The following is a 17,500-nucleotide window of genomic DNA, read 5'->3' as shown; positions in this document are numbered from 1 at the left end:
CACAAACACAATAAGAACAGCCCTTTATACTCACTGTACATGGACACCGGAATTATGGGTAATTATAACAGTAAAGGCTGAACTAACATCATCATAAACCCTATGGATGAATAATTGAATAATTTGTGTGTGAAGGCAGATGAATGAACGCTTTTGGCAATACGGTGGATTTCATGGATTCACACTCATGAAACTGCAACTTTCCGGTAATTAAATGGGATTTTTAACAAGTTCAGTTAAACGAGTAACTTAACATCAGGCAGCTACATGTTATATAATCCAAATCTATGAGTAATTATAGATTTGTCCATCCCTGTGAATGTGTACACGCAGCACTGGAGTGGAAGAGCTGACCGCTGCAGTGCCTTTAGTGAAGGCGAATGTCTGTGTCACGAGTCTGAAGAGAACGTTAGAGAACTCATTCCAGGTGAAATACACCGAGTCAGTAAATTTAAAAAATCATCACAATCCTTCATTGGTGAGTAAGAGCCAGTCACCAAAAGATGAAACGGCGTAAAAAGATCACAGGCTGGGGAGTCTGCACGGGGACAGAGCGGGGTCCATCATCGTGGGCTTTAGAGATCTTTGAGATGATGAGAAGGCTATTTTTATTTTTTCATACACTACGTCATAACTCAGCAAAGCACTAATGTGAAATTTAACAGTTTAGCCTGAGGCTTTCAGCAAATATATATATATTTTAAAAATAAAATAAAAAGTGCTGCTATGGCTAGATTTTCAGTAAAATATAATTTCTGAGATAAAAACTGTATCTTCACATTGTGGGTAGAAGAGAAGCCAGAGGGGAATATCGTAACTTTGCTGGCCTCCTCTCTGACCTTCAGTTTATAAACTCACAGGGAAGGATGATGGAAGCTCTTGGGAAGAGGATGGCGTAGCTGGGATTAGCCCAGACGCTACAGAGGAAAGGGAGATGACAGAGATACAGGAAACAAAGAGTGAACAAGGGAACGATGCAGGGTGGAGGAATAAGGATGACGAGGGGTGGGGGAACAGTCCTCTTGGCACCGTTGGCCTTCAGCTTCTTTTCTTGGGTTTTGTAACTGTTGCAGTTTGTATGAGAGTCAGTGGACATGCGCAGATTAACTGAGCCATGCGGCTGGCAGGTCAAGCAAGGTCGCAAAGCTTGAAGCAGCTACACAAAGAGAGGACAAGACAAAGCGCCAAACTAAGTGCTGCTTATACTGATGAACAGAGCTGAACCAAAGATGTTGTTTCATTGAAACAGCACTGGTTCTAGTGGAGGCATGCACACCCATGCAACACCTCTTATTTGTTCATATCAGAGAACAAGCCTGGACGAGGTCTTGGATAGAGTTATCCATGCCATGTGGGCTAATTTACCAGAAGCACCAAACCCCTAAGAAGGCCCAGTAATAAAGGCACCGCGTACAGGACGGTGGTTCCCAGCTTCTGTCACACACTTCATTACATAGAACTGTCCAAAATACAGACGTCCTGCTATGATTCGTAAAACAGTGGATCAAGCAGAAACCTTCACATAACAGTCATGTAATTGTCTAATGTTACTGTGTAATTGTAACGAGCAAATTCTGCAGTGTGTGAAGAAAGCTGCATCAACTCTTTCTACACTACAGTCCCTGATTACAACAGCTACAAGCAGCCAAATGATCTGGCAGCTGTGCAAGCATGAACAATAAGATGACCACACACTGTTTGTGCTGCACGCACTGGCTGCTGGTCAACTCTGCTGCTCCACTCCACCTTTGTTGTCCCAGTTACACAGCTGCACAACCATTTATCATTTATTTATTTATCATGTGTGATTGATTTCTTCTGGAGTTTCCCTTCTCTGAGCTCACACAGATGCCTTTCCTTGCTGGTACCCATGCTGTGCATAAAGCTCTGTAGTACTGTGCAAAGGTCTTAGGGTTTGCTGGTTTGAAGCATAGTGAGTGTGCAGCTGAGCACAAGCCGGGGGAGCTGGCTGACCAATGCTCGTGATATTGTTTGCTCATAAACGCTGCACAGTGCTGGCCTGCTGCAGCGCGGCCACAAAGCACCAGACTACACACCGCCTGTCACTGGGTATGGAAGCGCAGCCGTGGAGATGCTCTCCTGCATAAGCATGCCATCGTCACAGGAAAGGAAGTGTCTGTGCCTGTGGTCACATCGGGCTGAAGCAGTGGAATAACATGGTGAAAGCCAACAGCGCCACCTAGTGGAGGATCAGTGCATGAATTTGGAATCTTTCGCATTCTGATTGGTTAAAAACATATTTTATATTTCTGATCAGAGGCGAGACGTAGCAGAGTACAAATACATACGTAGAGTTTTCAGCTATCTTTACTGGTTGTTTTTACTCCTTACAGCTGAACTGAAATATCTCTACTTTGTACTTCTGACAGTTTCAGATTTCAGACATTTCAACAGAGTTATTGTTTCCTGTCATTCCACCTTAAATCACTGTAAATAACTGATTGGAGTCTAAAAGGAAGAAATATTTAACTCTTCACAGACAATCCATTATTGTATCATCATCAGAGTGTGGGGATGAACAAAAGTATTTTACCAGCACAATATAATCTGCATCATTGCTTTAACAATGTAACAGATAGCTTTAAGATGGCCTTAAGATGTTTATGCATACTGTTATCATATTAACCTTGTATTCCAGATGCAGTTGTAACTATTTTATACACATTGCATATCTGTGCTTATTTTGAGTTGATGTTCGGCTCATTAAGGGTCTTAAGCTTCACTGGCGTGACTGTCCAGGTGATACATGCTGAGGGAAACTAGAACATAGAAGGAATTGCAATACATGCTTACAAAACACTTATATATCAGGTCATTTTTATTATCATTTATAAGTTCATATTCTTGTATTGAGTTTTAAGTAGTATCAGTTGGTTAAAACATTTATTCAATTTATATTACATCTATAGTTCTAGTAAAAGGTTGACAGTGGCCTCTGTTTGACTGTGAGCGTTAGTAGGGGAGAGGTGACACAGAGTGCCACGTAAGGTCGTGACATAGCATGTTTGCTTGTAATTGTGGGCTTGCAGAAGTGCTCGCTCACTGCAAATCATTGTCTGCGGTTTTGAAGAAGCGCTAATCAGAAAGGTTGACAGGAAACATCTGCTATGAAGATGAAGACAATGTTCTTTTTAAACTGTGTTAAAAGTCATTGTGGTTTTGATCTGACCTATGTATGAAATGGATCTGACGTTGAGGGGGCGTCATTAAATTTAAGCCCTGATGGTATAAAATATCTGTTTATGCTTTGATTAAGTCGGAGATCAGTTGTGGTCTGCGTACGTAGTGATCTTCCCACGCGTGCATTAAAATCATCGTTTGACTTCACCCGGCCGGATCAGTGTGGTTATTCTTCGATCACCTCTTGTTCCCCTTCCTCAATATTGAACCCTTAACAAGAGGTTAAAGTGAAACTGTCCTGAGTCTGACGACTCAGTGTTTTGTTTTTCTTTCTATTATTCTATGTTCTTGTTTATTCTGTTATATCTTGGAGCAGACAGAGTGTCCGTGGTGTCACTCTGTCTGCTCGTGAATCTGTCTGTTAAGTTCAGTGTCTTGTCTGGTTCTCTGTGTCTGTGAGTTTCCTGTTTTATTCTGAAGGTCTCTGTCTCATGTGAGTGTGTTCACTTTTCATTTCCCCTGTCCCGTCAGCCCTGATTTCTCCCAGCTGTGTTGCCCTCCTGTCTCTCATCCCTTGATTACTGCTGTGTGTATTTAAGCCCTGTGTGCTCTGTGTTTTTCCCCTCCGTCATCCTGAGTGGTTTTCCCTGCAGCTCTGTTTGTGTCTTTAGGTTTCAGGTTTGTTTTCTATGCTTAGTCTTTCCAGTTTAGGTTTACTCAGTTCTGTTTTTCGCCACCCTCGCCTTGTGTATTTACCACCTCCATTAATAAAGCTTCCTCACATCAGAAGTGACCGCATCTTGGGTCCTTCAATAAATTCCACACGGCTCGCCTCGCTGACCGTGACAGAAACAGCATTTTGGTAAAGCCATGAACCCTGGTTGTGGTGTTTCAGCACCAAGCTAACATCACAGAAGAGGAGCGAGCAGCAAGGAGCGCAGCTCAGCTGATCACCTCTGCCTGCTCTTACAGAAGAAGCTGTGACGTGTTTCCAACTGATCTCAGGTTTGTTTTTCTCTTTAGGCGTGCACACTAAGGAAACTCGACCACGGTGGAGGCAACAAAGACTTTTCCCTTTTAATTCACTGTTGTTCTACATTAAAGATGTTCAGGACTCATTCATAGAATCAGTCTGAGCTGAAATAATGTTGCTGTGTTAAAACTGCTTCTTTTTCTTTTACACTTTGAGTCCATTTCACAGTCTCTACTTTGTCGTGTCTTTAAAAAGATGAATTAGTACTCTGTTTATTTTTTAACACAAGTATCTGTACTTCTACTCAAGCGACTGTGTCAGCTGTTTATGATGCACACTCAGGTGGCAAAAGCATATTGTACACATGTGCTTTGATCATTATCTGTCTCCTGACGCCTGTCATATTATTTTGAACATTTATAATCGTAGGAATACACAGTGTGAATTCTGGAGACTGATTAGTTTGTGTTCATTATTTTTAACATTTATATGGAAACGTAGAGAGAAAAAAGACCGGATTGATACATTTTTAGTCAATGTTGAAGCTTTTAAACACCGATTTTTGCCAGCGTTAGAATCAGAGCATCAGTATGTGCAGAGCGGCTGTTTCAAAGCAGACATTCTGACTTGTCATGGCAAGGAAAACCATCACCAGTCGACAAACACATTAGCAGTGTCTGTGTTATGTCCCTGCATCCCAGGAACACGAGAGTGTGTCAGTGAGCCAGCATGAGCGAGTCTATAGGTGTGAACTGATTTCACTGCTCGATTGCTCTCGACACGTCAGCATGCCTGTCTTGGAAAAGCTTTCACAGGTAACTTTGTGTAATTCACGTGAGTAAAACAAACACGAGCTGCACTGCACTGAGCTCATCGGACTTACTGCTGGTTGGAGCTGACCGTTGATGCTTGCTGTGCGGAAAGGAGAGTTGGTGGAAAGACGCTTATCCCACTCGCTGGGCCGAGACTCCGGTACAGACTCCATGAAACTCCTTTTTAGCTCGCTGATGCTGGTATGGTGCCGCATAATTTCAGTCTGGGTCTTATCCAGGTCCTTCAACAAGGAGGCAAAAGTGAGAGTAGGTTGATGGAAGGAAACAACTACGCTGAAAGGCAACGATTAAGGTTGAGAAGAAAGCAAATGAAAACACAGGGCTGCACTTTCTATAAGTATATATTAAATATTTCAACAGTGCTGGGTCTGCCATGTCCCACTGACCTTTAGAGGCTGTGGAAGAACAGATTTTCCAGACAAACCAAACTGCTTCATGTTAGCAGTAATAAAGGAAGCAGCAGAGCATTACTAATGATTAGTGCGTACTGTTCTGTGGCTCACAAATCATGGTTTGCATCAATGCCAGCAGAAGATGTTTAATGAGGACAAACACAACAATGTCATCTGACAGAAAAAATCCAGATGGCAGCGCTAACACAACCAAAGCAAGATCGGTGGCTGTGTGCACATCCACGCTGGGATGAACGAGCCAAAGCCGGCACACAAAGGAAAAACATGGCCACTGCAAAAAAGTGCAAAACTCATTCTGAGTCATGTCTGCCATTATTCTATACAGTAATGACCGTTGTTTATGTCGGATGTGGGCAGAGATGGAATCGTTCGGTCTTCAGTGGTTAAAGAGTCTCTCTGATGTTTCACTTTCATTCTGACTCCTTTCAGAAAGGAAGACACAGGTGGAGCGCTAATGGCTTTACATCAGCACAAACACACCTGCTTCACCTGCTGTAACTACTTAAGACCTCAGCTTTGAAGTTTTTCATGTGACAGAGCAGGATGAGAGTCTGTTGAATGTAGACACGTCCTGTCATGTGAACAAGTCAGTACGTTCCATGAAAACTGTTAGCTTTGACGTTTCCACGAACCTCCATTTCTTGTTTTTGAGCCACATCAAGAAGATGCCTCTTCTACTCAAACAGAGCTGATCCGAGCAGACTGAAACAGTGTTTCAGAGATCAAGCGGTTTTTTCTTTACATAAGGTTGAAAAAAGCCAACAATTTAAATGTCACGTACAGACTGTAGAGAGGGATGACACATTATAAAATCACCAGGCTTAGCCATGCACTGCTGTTAGACACATGACATCTCCTGAGTCCAGGCCAGGATGCTCAACTTCAGAGCCTAATTTTACATATGGATGTTTGATTTGTAGATTAACGAGTATCAGTGCTTCTTGTCATCCCTTTCTTCTGAAATGATGGTGGCAGAATATGATACAGCACAATAGATACAGCAAAGAGAACAACACAAGTCCATTATCACAGACACACAGTGTGTTCAGCATGAGCGCTGCATTAGGGCCATGAAGGACATTCATCATATTAAAAATGTCCTTAACGACCATGAGTAATGACGATGACAGCAAAGTCCAGAGTGTTAAACATCAGACTGTGAGCGTAAACGACTGGGAAACAAATATACTGACTGGAGCCTGTTTACCGCAAAGACTCTGCTTCCTGCTCACTGGGTTGTTGATCAGATACAGTGGATGCAAAAGTATTGGCCCCCTTGAACTTTCCCACATTTTGTCACATTACAGCCACAAACATGAATCAATGTTATTGGACTTCCAGGTGAAAGACCAACACAAAGTGGTGCACATGTGAGAAGTGGAACGAAAATCAGACATGATTCCAAACATGTTTTACAAATAAATAACTGCAAAGTGGGGTGTGCGTAATTATTCAGCCCCTTCGGTCTGAGTGCAGTCAGTTGCACATAGACGTTGCCTGATGAGTGCGAATGACTACATAGTGCACCTGTGTGTGATCTATGGGGCGATCGTGGCTCAAGAGTTGGGAGTTCGCCTTGTAATTGGAAGGTTGCCGGTTCGAGCCCCGGCTCCAACAGTCTCGGTCGTTGTGTCCTTGGGCGAGACACTTCACCCGTTACCTACTGGTGGTGGTCAGAGGGCCCGGTGGCGCCAGTGTCCGGCAGCCTCGCCTCTGTCAGTGCGCCCCAGGGCGGCTGTGGCTACAATGTAGCTGCCATCACCAGTGTGTGGATGTGTGGATAACTGAATGTGTAAGGCACTATACAAATACAGGCCACTTACCAGGCCATCTAATGTCAGTACAAATACAGCTGCTCTGTGACGGCCTCAGAGGTTGTCTAAGAGAACATTGGGAGCAACAACACCATGAAGTCCAAAGAACACACCAGACAGGTCAGGGATAAAGTTATTGAGAAATTTAAAGCAGGCTTAGGCTACAAAAAGGTTTCCCAAGCCTTGAACATCCCACGGAGCACTGTTCAAGCCATCATTCAGAAATGGAAGGAGTATGGCACAACTGTAAACCTACCAAGACAAGGCCGTCCACCTAAACTCACAGGCCGAACAAGGAGAGCGCTGATCAGAAACACAGCCAAGAGGCCCATGGTGACTCTGGACGAGCTGCAGAGATCTACAGCTCAGGTGGGGGAATCTGTCCATAGGACAACTATTAGTGGTGCACTGCACAAAGTTGGCCTTTATGGAAGAGTGGCAAGAAGAAAGCCATTGTTAACAGAAAACCATGAGAAGTCCTGTTTGCAGTTTGCCACAAGCCATGTGGGGGACACAGCAAACATGTGGAAGCTGCTCTGGTCAGATGAGACCAACATGGAACTTTTTGGCCAAAATGCAAAACTCTGTGTGTGGCGGAAACTAACACTGCACATGACTCTGAACCATCCCCACTGTCAGATATGGTGGTGGCAGCATCATGCTCTGGGGGGGGCTTCTCTTCAGCAGGGACAGGGAAGCTGGTCAGAGTTGATGGGAAGATGGATGGAGCCAAATACAGTTCAATCTTGGAAGAAAACCTCTTGGAGTCTGCAAAAGACTTGAGACTGGGGCGGAGGTTCAGCTTCCAGCAGGACAACGACCCTAAACATAAAGCCAGGAAACAATGGGATGGTTTAAAACAGAACAGATCCATGTGTTAGAATGGCCCAGTCAAAGTCCAGATCTAAATCCAATCGAGAATCTGTGGCAAGATCTGAAAACTGCTGTTCACAAACGCTGCCCATCTAATCTGACTGAGCTGGAGCTGTTTCAAAGAAGAATGGGCAAAGATTTCAGTCTGTAGATGTGCAAAGCTGGTAGAGACAGACCCTAAAAGACTGGCAGCTGGAACTGCAGCAAAAGCTGGTTCTACAAAGTATTGACTCAGGGGCTGAATAATTACACACACCCCACTTTGCAGTTATTTATTTGTAAAACATGTTTGGAATCATGTCTGATTTTCGTTCCACTTCTCACGTGTGCACCACTTTGTGTTGGTCTTTCACCTGGAAGTCCAATAACATTGATTCATGTTTGTGGCTGTAATGTGACAAAATGTGGGAAAGTTCAAGGGGGCCCAATACTTTTGCAAGCCACTGTACTTACACCCACTCTTTGGCTGGTGTGAAATGATGAGAGTTTATGGCTGTCAGAAAAGCTTGTTTTCTATCCTTCTTGAAACTGCTTGTTGCATGAAGTCAGTCGAGAACATGTTTTTCTCCTCGAACGTTTTGTGGTTTGCGATCAAATTATCAGTGAAGTTCACCCTTTTTGTCCAAATGAGAGCAGTGATGGTGTCACACATGGAGCTGATATTGGTTAAAAAGTAACATACACGTCTCTCCAGGACTCATATTCACAATCCCCTCGCTTAGCTCCGAATCAAACCTAAAGTGCATTAGCAGGGAGTCCCAGCCTAACACCGAGTGAGTTAAAACTTTACTGATGCTTCAACGTTTCTCTTGTTCCACACTTTTAAGCTCAGAGCTAAGACACTTTATGAATAACTTATAATTGTGACAGTTTTAGTCCCAACTTTAAGGGGAAATTCTTAAAAACAAATTCTAAGACTTTTCATAGGATGTTGTCACCAGGAAACAAACTCTTAGTACTTCAGAGTTTTGTGAATCCGGGCCCAGGAGATGATGTTATACTGGGTCCTCTGATAACCAATGAAAAAGGAATACAGCGCCTTGCTCCTCTCGACCAATCACAGTTTGAAGTGAGTGTTTATGTCGCACTAGAGCTCCAACATTTCATTCTAAGCAACATCACTGACGTAAACCACAGACGGAGGTTGGAAGGACGATGAATGCATACGTTAGTGAACTTTCCTGGAGATGTTTCCCAGTCATCTATCACACGGACAAACACAATGTGAAAGTAAAGTGAAGCTACTTGCATGAGAGTCAGACAGGAAAATGGTGCATGCCAACCCTTTAGGGTTAAACTAGGAAGAACAAAAGACAGAACAAAAGAATGAAAGAACTAAAGAACGGAGCTGTGACAGCAAACGACGCTTATTTAAGACTGAAGATACAAACCTCCAACATTAAATTGCTATGTCTGATATAAATTGTTTCACCCTCAAGTTTCTTTGATCTTTTCTGTGGAAATGAGGAAAAAGGAAAACACTGGTTTAACATAAGAACTGGTTCGAACATTTCACATGTGATTCTGAATAGTGTCCCATGAGCACGACTGACCAATGACATGAGCCGTATCAAAAACGAGCTGTGCAATCACAACAACAATGCAGGCTGCAGCCCGACTGCGTCCAGCTCAGTAACGTTAACAACAGTCATGTGTTTGACGCAGCAGGCTGGGACCCAGTTCCTCTCCATCCCCACACTCAGTGAGCTGGTGAAGGCTCTCTTAACTGCACTAAGGCAGAAACACTGGAGATTCTGAGGAACCTCGCTTTTTACAACTAAAACAGGAAGTTGGCTTGCTATCAGCCTCTGCAGTGATTTATACCGCTACCAGCTGAATGCACTGAGATCCATCACCTGTTATTAAATGCACCGATGGTTCAACACTGATCTTATTCTTCTTTCTTAATAGAACTAAATCTATATTTCATTTTGATCATTGCTGACACAGTCAGTGTGAAATATACTGGACACAAACATGGATGGCAGCCTCACAGCATCGTCGGTGCAGATTTAATGTTGGAAGGCTTTATAACCTGATGTGGCAGAGTGTCCACACAGAAATATGTAGGGATCCCAGGGGAACTAGGTCGCATATTTGCTGCACATCTATGGACGGCACATTCTGTGCATGCAAACTGCTGCAGTGGCAGTGCGGTGTGCAGGAAGTGCAGGAGGATGCGTGCCTGTCTCCTGAGTCAGATCTGGAACTAATGCTTTCAAAAAATCAAACACTATTCAGTGACTATTTCAGGTGTCTCGTAGATGGATGAAAATACCTGAATGCCTCTCCATGCCATGAGCCTAGCTCTTTTTAATTTAAATACATCTGCATTCAGTTTAAAACATGTGTGGACAGTCAGAATGGTGAGAAGGCAACATGAAAACATTTCAATCATATTTCAATTTAAAGCCCAAAGAACGTAAGGACATTATGTGAAATGTAAATAAATGTATAAGTAGGATTCAATGATTTTCAACTCTCACATATTTTACTCTCAGCTCAGAAAACAGTATGTTTAAACTGAGACGTCTTAATATTTTATGAAAAATAAGCTCCTTTTGAATTTGATGGCAGAAAAACATCCAAAAACAAGTTGGCATGAGGGCAACACAAGGCTGGAAAAGTCAGTGGTACTAAGAGGAAACAGCTGGCTTGCTACGTCAAGCAACGAAGAAGCCGTGTGTGAATATGATGCAGAAAGGCTAAAGTCGTCTCTGTGCAAAGGTTAATTAAATGGACTAAGGAACCTAGTCCATAGAAACAAAGAGGAGAGGAACCAAAGCCTGCATCCCTGATGGTACGGGGGTTAGGGTACACACACGTTTCAGTGTAACATCTGCTCCTATCCAGATGTTGTTATCATGGAAGAGCTTCATATTTCAGCAGGTCAAACTGCTCGTATTACCACAACATGGCTTCATACTGTCCAGACTGTCCTGAACTATCCAAACCTTGAGAACATTTGGGCCGCCGCGTAATGACAAAACTAAAAACACTCCCGAGCAGCCACAGAGCTCCACAGCATGCTCAGGACAGGCAGCTGCAAAGCTGCAAACACGCTCCTGTCCCAGCTTTGTGCACACGTGTTACATCATATCACACAGAACCAGTGTTTTTCATTCAAATGTGAAAACGTCTCAGTTTAAACATTTTGGTCTTTTATGTTTTACTGTGAATAAAATACCTGTTTATGTTTCCCTCTTTTTCTTTATCCTGACATTTTTGGAACTGGGGCTGTGTCGTCCCGACACATTACACTGGTTATAGGAGCCCACTTTAGCCCACTTTAGAGGCTCACACTTATTTACACATCCAGCACTTACAGATAGAAAGAAAGAAACTACTACAATAATATAATAATAATAACAACAATAATCAAAATAATAACAGTAATAATACGAGAGAGCCACTTTGTCCAAGAGCTGCAGGCAATGAGAGATACAGTTCAAACTTGCAAAGTTGAATGATTTATGATTCAACTTCAGAAAAGCTCAGAGAAAATACAGCAGCATTCACAGGGAAGCAGGCAGCAGAAATAATGAAACAACCAAGGCAGCAAATCACTGTGTCAAAATAAAGATGAGCTGATGTGTAGCTGATGCAGGGATCACAGCGCAGCAGTGACACGCTAACCTTCCTCACTCGAACCATCTCCATCTTTCTGTCCTGAAGAGAGTGCTGCTCTCCCATCAGAGGAAACACAGGGGAACATGTTACTGCGACTCAGCAAAACTCAGTACACACACACACACACACACACACACACACACTCACACACACTCACACACACACACTCACACACACACACACACACACACACTCACACACACACACACACACACGCACACACACACACACACACACTCACACACACTCACACACACACACACACACACTCACACACACTCACACACTCACACACACACACACACACACACTCACACACACTCACACACACACACACACACACGCACACTCACACACACACTCACACACACACACACACACACACACACTCACACTCACACACACAGACACACACACACACACACGCACACACGCACACTCACACACACACTCACACACACACACACACACACACACACACACACACACTCACACACACACTCACACTCACACACACAGACACACACACACACACACACTCACACACACACTCACACACACACACACTCACACACACACTCACACACACACACACACACACACACACACACACACACACACACACACACACACACAGATATTTCTTATACACTATACGAGCATATGCAGATCCAGTTATAAAAACGTCTTTAATCTTTAGGTGGTCTGATCCATCATGCAGCAGGTCTGATCATGTACAAGGAAAACAAACCTGGCTTTTTCGTTCTTTTTCCCCATTAGTGATGGCCAAAGACGGGGCATGCCTCCGCTCTCTCCTGCCCACCGTCTAGTACATTAAACAAAACTCACATGCTGAGGATCAACTTCAGGAAAAACAGGACAACAGCCTTCATATAGTTACAACCAAGGGTGAAGTAGCCAGAGCGCTGGTCTGTGTTCACTTTGCAAATGTAAATAAAGTTGTAGTCCAGCGTAGTACAACAGCTCCTACTGAGCACAACTGAAGGCAAGTTAGCATAAACTGACAAGCAGCAGTTCATTTCCAATCAGCATTTTAAAGAGAGAGGAGAAAAGCTAAGATGTGATCACTTCATTTATACAAAGTTATACAGGAATTGTGCTGTAGATGTACAGCGCTCACCCAGTGTCTGTCAAGCTGAACCTCTCTCTCCTCTCTGGGTTGCTCTGGTCTTGTGAATCTCAGATTATAAATTATGCTGAGGTATTTTTTCCCAATAATAAGTAGAGTTAAGGCTCGGTGGTAATCCCCTACCTTAATCTCTGGAGTAGACTTGGCACTGTGGCTCTTGACGCTGTCAGTTGTCAGGCATTGTGCCAGTAGCTCTGCCTTTCTGCTGGAATATCGGTGTCCTCTGGGCGTGGAGACATCGTGGTGGTCAGAACGAGGCAGGGTGGGTAGCAGGGGTGACGGGGTGGCCTCCCCAGGTGACACTGGTGACATAACAGGGGCACTGACAGGACGACTGGACTTGTTGTCGGGAGTCGACACCATTGCTAGAATGGAAGAGACGATAGCCTCGCTTTGTTTTTGGAAACCATTCAACAATAATTCTTTATGATGTAATTTATCAATAAACACTACTTGGACCCATTAATGTACCCAAGGGTTTAGGAAGCAAGTCAACTGAATCAGCTCAAAAGTACTCGTACTACAAAAAGCACCCAGTCCGAGTGCATTGTGTGCTGCCACTGTGCTCTTGGCAGCTATCTTTGTGAATCAGTCTTTGTATAGAAATGTCACTCAAATCCTGAAACACATCAAAGCCACCAGCTGACTGTAAAAAGCAAAGAAGCCGACACAGAACACACGTATACACGTGAACGGACTGATTAACCCTCGAAAGCCTAAACCTGTTGCTGGCGTCAAACAGGTGTTTGCAACTTTTCTTCCAACATCTGTAACTCCTGGACCTCAACTGAAAGAATTACAACAGGTTGTGAAAGCAGCAACTCTGTGCTTTTTAGTCATATTAGGGTCATTACAGTAAACGCATGTACGGCGCCGCAGCAGCCCTGCAAAGATCACGGTCTGCTGAGAGCCTGCCTCCCTCCTCCTGCTCCATCCCCAGCACCTCTTGCATCACAGAGGTGCAGGAGAGGCATTCCTCCTCTGTCCCCTCCTGGCCAGCTGTGTCTCAATCTCAATCTCACACACACACACACACACACACACACACACACACACACACACACACACACACACACACACACACACACCAATAAATACTTAAATAGAGAAACCTTACGAACACAGGTGCTCACAGACACACTATCTCGGTCTGCTGCCTCTGAACATGTCTTGTATCATTAGTGTGCTGCTCAGCAACATTTAATTGTTGACCGTTACTCGTGCTCATGTTGGTTGTTGTTGTCTTTCAGCAGGTGATGAAGCAGATTTTCCCTCTTCTTCTGTTAACTTTCTGCCAAATTCTCTTTCTTTTGCCTTTTGTCCGCCGTAACGACCATAATACTACTGAAAAAGCACAGATAATTTCAGGAACTGTTGGAATTTTTCGATTGCACCAGTGGGTCAAGAGTTTTGGCTAAAACCGATGGCAGCATGGGCGCACCCAACCGTTTTATACATACAGGTCTGTTGTCGCTGTTTGCCCAAGGACTCATAGGCCAGACTGAAAAACACGAGTGCAACACAGAGTCCGTCTGTTAGTAAAGGCGTACCTCCATCCAGACTGCGAGAGTTCCTCTTGCTGGAGGAGCGCTGGAAAAGGGGAGCTGGTCTGTCAATCAGAGAGCTAGCCTGTCTGGTCTGCGCCTGAGTCCGACCGCTGTAACGAAACTTCGAGCCCAATGCTAGGAACTTCCTTGGGGTGGTGGCCATCTCAGAGGAGGTCAGCCTGCACATAAGAATATTGATCTTCAGCTCTGAAAAAAGCCACAGCTCCTTCAGAAATGCAGCACGATGAGAATACAACACCTGAAGAAGGTGTGATGTTCGACACACACTTTCCACAGCTTTTTGGCTGCCTTGTAGTTGGGAAGCTTGAATCCAATGGCACTCTCATAATGTTCCACCTGTTAGAACAGACACAAACCTGCTGTGAACAAGACTAACAGACCTTAGAAGGACGAAAAACAAAAAGGACGTTTTTGTGGCGGTTTACCTCGGATGGTCTTATTTTGATGAAGAAGCTGCTTCGTTTGTATGAGACTTTGAGGACTTTGGGCCAGGGGAAACGGTTGATCCTCAGTTTATCTTTGTAAACCATCAGACCACTGGCACAAACCCCCAGTATGATGTCAACTCCATCCAGATCCTAACAGATATTCAGAATGAAAGAAATAACTCCTAAAGCAATGTAGGCAAATAAATAAACAGGAGATACTGAATGATAGAAAGTTTCCAGCCCAGTCAGCATGCAGTGGTCTAAAGGATGCTCCTTGGATCACTACACCTGGTTATGTTTACTTCATCTGGACTGTTAAGCTCTTTTCTGACTGGTGGTGCAACCGACGTGTGCTGCTCCCAAGCATCCACAGGGGGGCAGTATCATCTTCAAAGTGCTCTCCTATATTTATTTTTAATAGCTGCTCTGATGTGAGGAGAATGACCTTATTTCTGGTGTGCACACTGTCACACTGCACAGACGCCACAGGGAGCACCACATTCATGCCGACATGTTAGAGGACAGGTTCTCTGTGAAGTACGTGAACTACCTGCTCCCAAAGTTAGCATGGAAAACAAGGGTGAATCACTACTCACTATTTATTGATTGGAGCAGTTAAAAATAGTCTATAAGGAAGAACAGGAATAATAAGAGCAGCTGAGGATGCTCACCTTGGCCTGGTGGAGGTCCACTCCATACATGGAAAGTTTCTTGGCATTCTCCAGGAACATCAGATCTGCCTGCGCTGGGCTCATGGATCTGCGATGGCACCCCAAAGAAATCCAAAATCTTTAGCTTCTGTGACACTGACTGAATCCACACTTGGATGTTAAATGTGTAACGGCGTCAGCTGCTTTACTACATGTTTCACTTTAGAAACAAGTGTTTCCACTGCAGCTGCCTCCACCAGTGTGTGAATGTGAGAGTGAACTGTACAGCGCTTTGAGGGCCCTGAAAAGTGCTGTATAAATGCAATCCATTATTATTATTCCATGAAGCTCACACACAACTTGACCGTTCAATTATTTCTGATGTTTGTTAGCTTAACTTCCCTGTCTGCAAAGACACATGTCACATGTTAGTGATGCTGCGGACGTTTCCGTCTATCGCATGTGACCGATCGACGGTTTCGCACAAACCTGAGATACTGACAAGTTTTTTATCTGGACGTGGACATAATGTGCAAACTCTCAGCTTTCATTTGAAGGTATTCACATCCAAATTGGATGAAGGGTTTATGAGCGTCAGCTCCTTAACATGTGCCACCCACTTTTTACAGGGACCAAAAGTAATTGGACAGTTGATTGACAGGCTACTTCATGTGCAGGTGTGGGTGATTACGCCGTTACGTCATTATCAATTAAGCAGATAAAAGGCCTGGAGGTGATTTGAGTGAACAGAACAGACAACATGTGGTCAGAGGAGCTCATGCAGGTGAAACAGGCCATCCTTAAACTGTGGAAACAGAAAAACTCATCTGAGAAATTGCTACAATATTAGGAGTGGGAAAATCTACAGTTTGGTGCATCCTGAGAAAGAAAGAAAGCACTGGTGAGCTCAGCAACACAGCAACTCGTGAACTTTACATAAATTCTCTGCAATAAGTGGCAAGACAGTGGCCCAGCGGTCACTCCAAGAGTGTACTGGGTTCAAATCCACCATCATCCCAGTGAGAATGTGGTCGCCATGGATAAGTGGAAGAAAATAAATGGATGGATCTACAACTAATGAAATAAGAGTTCCACTGGGTGACTGACCTGTATGTGCGGTGCAGCTCCATCATTTTGTCCTCCAGCTCCTTGGTTTGACCTTGGGCCATTTTCATTTCTTTAGCATATTCACTGCCGTGCACTTCAGGGTCATATTCACCAAGTTCTGACTGCAAAGCGTAGGAGCCCAGCAGAGCCAAAGTAACGAAGGAGCAGGGAAGGCGGCCCTGGAGGATGTCCTTTCGCAGTTGGAGACAAAGATAGTATCTGCAATGCACATGCAGTTCTCACATTAATTATAGATAGATGGTAAAGGACCTGGATTAATACAGGCGTACTGTGAGATGTGTTAAAGCCCCAGAAAACTATGGTGGAAACCAGAGTCAGAGCTGAACTCGCACGCTCACTGATGAACGCATCAAAGGTATATTTGATCCAGCTCGGACTCACAGAGGCTGGTCGGGTTGTTCCCGGGAAAAATTGCTTCACCTACTGAAATAATACATAACCAATGTCAATCTGGAGAAGGTCAAATAATACTGGAAGGAAAGATGGAGGCTCCACAGGTTAGAAACAGACATGCAGCTTGGATCCATCTGTGCCGCCATCTGACTGACTGAAAACTTCTTAAATGCCACAGAAAGCTCTGAAGCCTCCAGCTGATAAACTGGACGCATTTTCATCCTTGTGGGAACTAAAAACACACACATGGACTACACACCCCGTCCACTGTGTGACACAATAAAACTATTTTCACCAGTGGGAGACTGGATATGTGCTGTACCTTGTGATGTCTTCTGATAGCTGGGCTGGGTCCGGTGGATAGAATTTTACATTGAAAGTGAAATTATAGTTGGCACCTTGAGAAAGAAAGGAAGGAGTGATTAAACGATTACCCAGACTGGTCGGAGTAACCCATGAATATGTGTGCAAAAATCTTTATTTCCCTGCTCACACAAATCTACCAC

The 17,500-nt window shown here is 44.0% G+C and overlaps 1 protein-coding gene across 3 annotated transcripts in view; it reads right to left on the bottom strand.

Moving 5' to 3' along the window:
* epb41a (erythrocyte membrane protein band 4.1a) overlaps positions 1-17,500 on the bottom strand; it is a 38,686-nt gene that overhangs the window by 15,588 nt on the left and 5,598 nt on the right. The window contains exons 5-17 of one of the 3 annotated variants that reach the window (XM_085377279.1): positions 17,317-17,392; positions 16,581-16,799; positions 15,495-15,582; positions 14,821-14,973; positions 14,634-14,731; positions 14,378-14,553; positions 12,951-13,192; positions 12,429-12,503; positions 11,684-11,728; positions 9,439-9,501; positions 9,297-9,344; positions 5,334-5,375; positions 4,998-5,168 (exon numbers count right to left, since the gene is read on the bottom strand). In XM_085377279.1, coding sequence (XP_085233405.1) covers positions 4,998-5,168; positions 5,334-5,375; positions 9,297-9,344; positions 9,439-9,501; positions 11,684-11,728; positions 12,429-12,503; positions 12,951-13,192; positions 14,378-14,553; positions 14,634-14,731; positions 14,821-14,973; positions 15,495-15,582; positions 16,581-16,799; positions 17,317-17,392 — 1,496 coding nt within the window. Of the gene's footprint in view, positions 1-2,050; positions 2,067-4,993; positions 5,169-5,333; positions 5,376-9,296; positions 9,345-9,438; positions 9,502-11,683; positions 11,729-12,428; positions 12,504-12,950; positions 13,193-14,377; positions 14,554-14,633; positions 14,732-14,820; positions 14,974-15,494; positions 15,583-16,580; positions 16,800-17,316; positions 17,393-17,500 lie in introns of all 3 variants that reach the window. The other 2 variants (XM_085377280.1, XM_085377281.1) reach the window with 2 other exon arrangements.

The sequence above is a fragment of the Diplotaxodon limnothrissa genome, linkage group LG18 (genome assembly GCF_057381915.1).
Source record: "Diplotaxodon limnothrissa isolate DT_005_m linkage group LG18, D_limnothrissa_male_GT1.1, whole genome shotgun sequence".
NCBI classification, from domain to species: Eukaryota; Metazoa; Chordata; class Actinopteri; order Cichliformes; family Cichlidae; genus Diplotaxodon; species Diplotaxodon limnothrissa.
The sequence above is the reverse complement of the archived record's forward strand: the minus strand, read 5'-3'. Positions and strand labels throughout refer to the sequence as shown.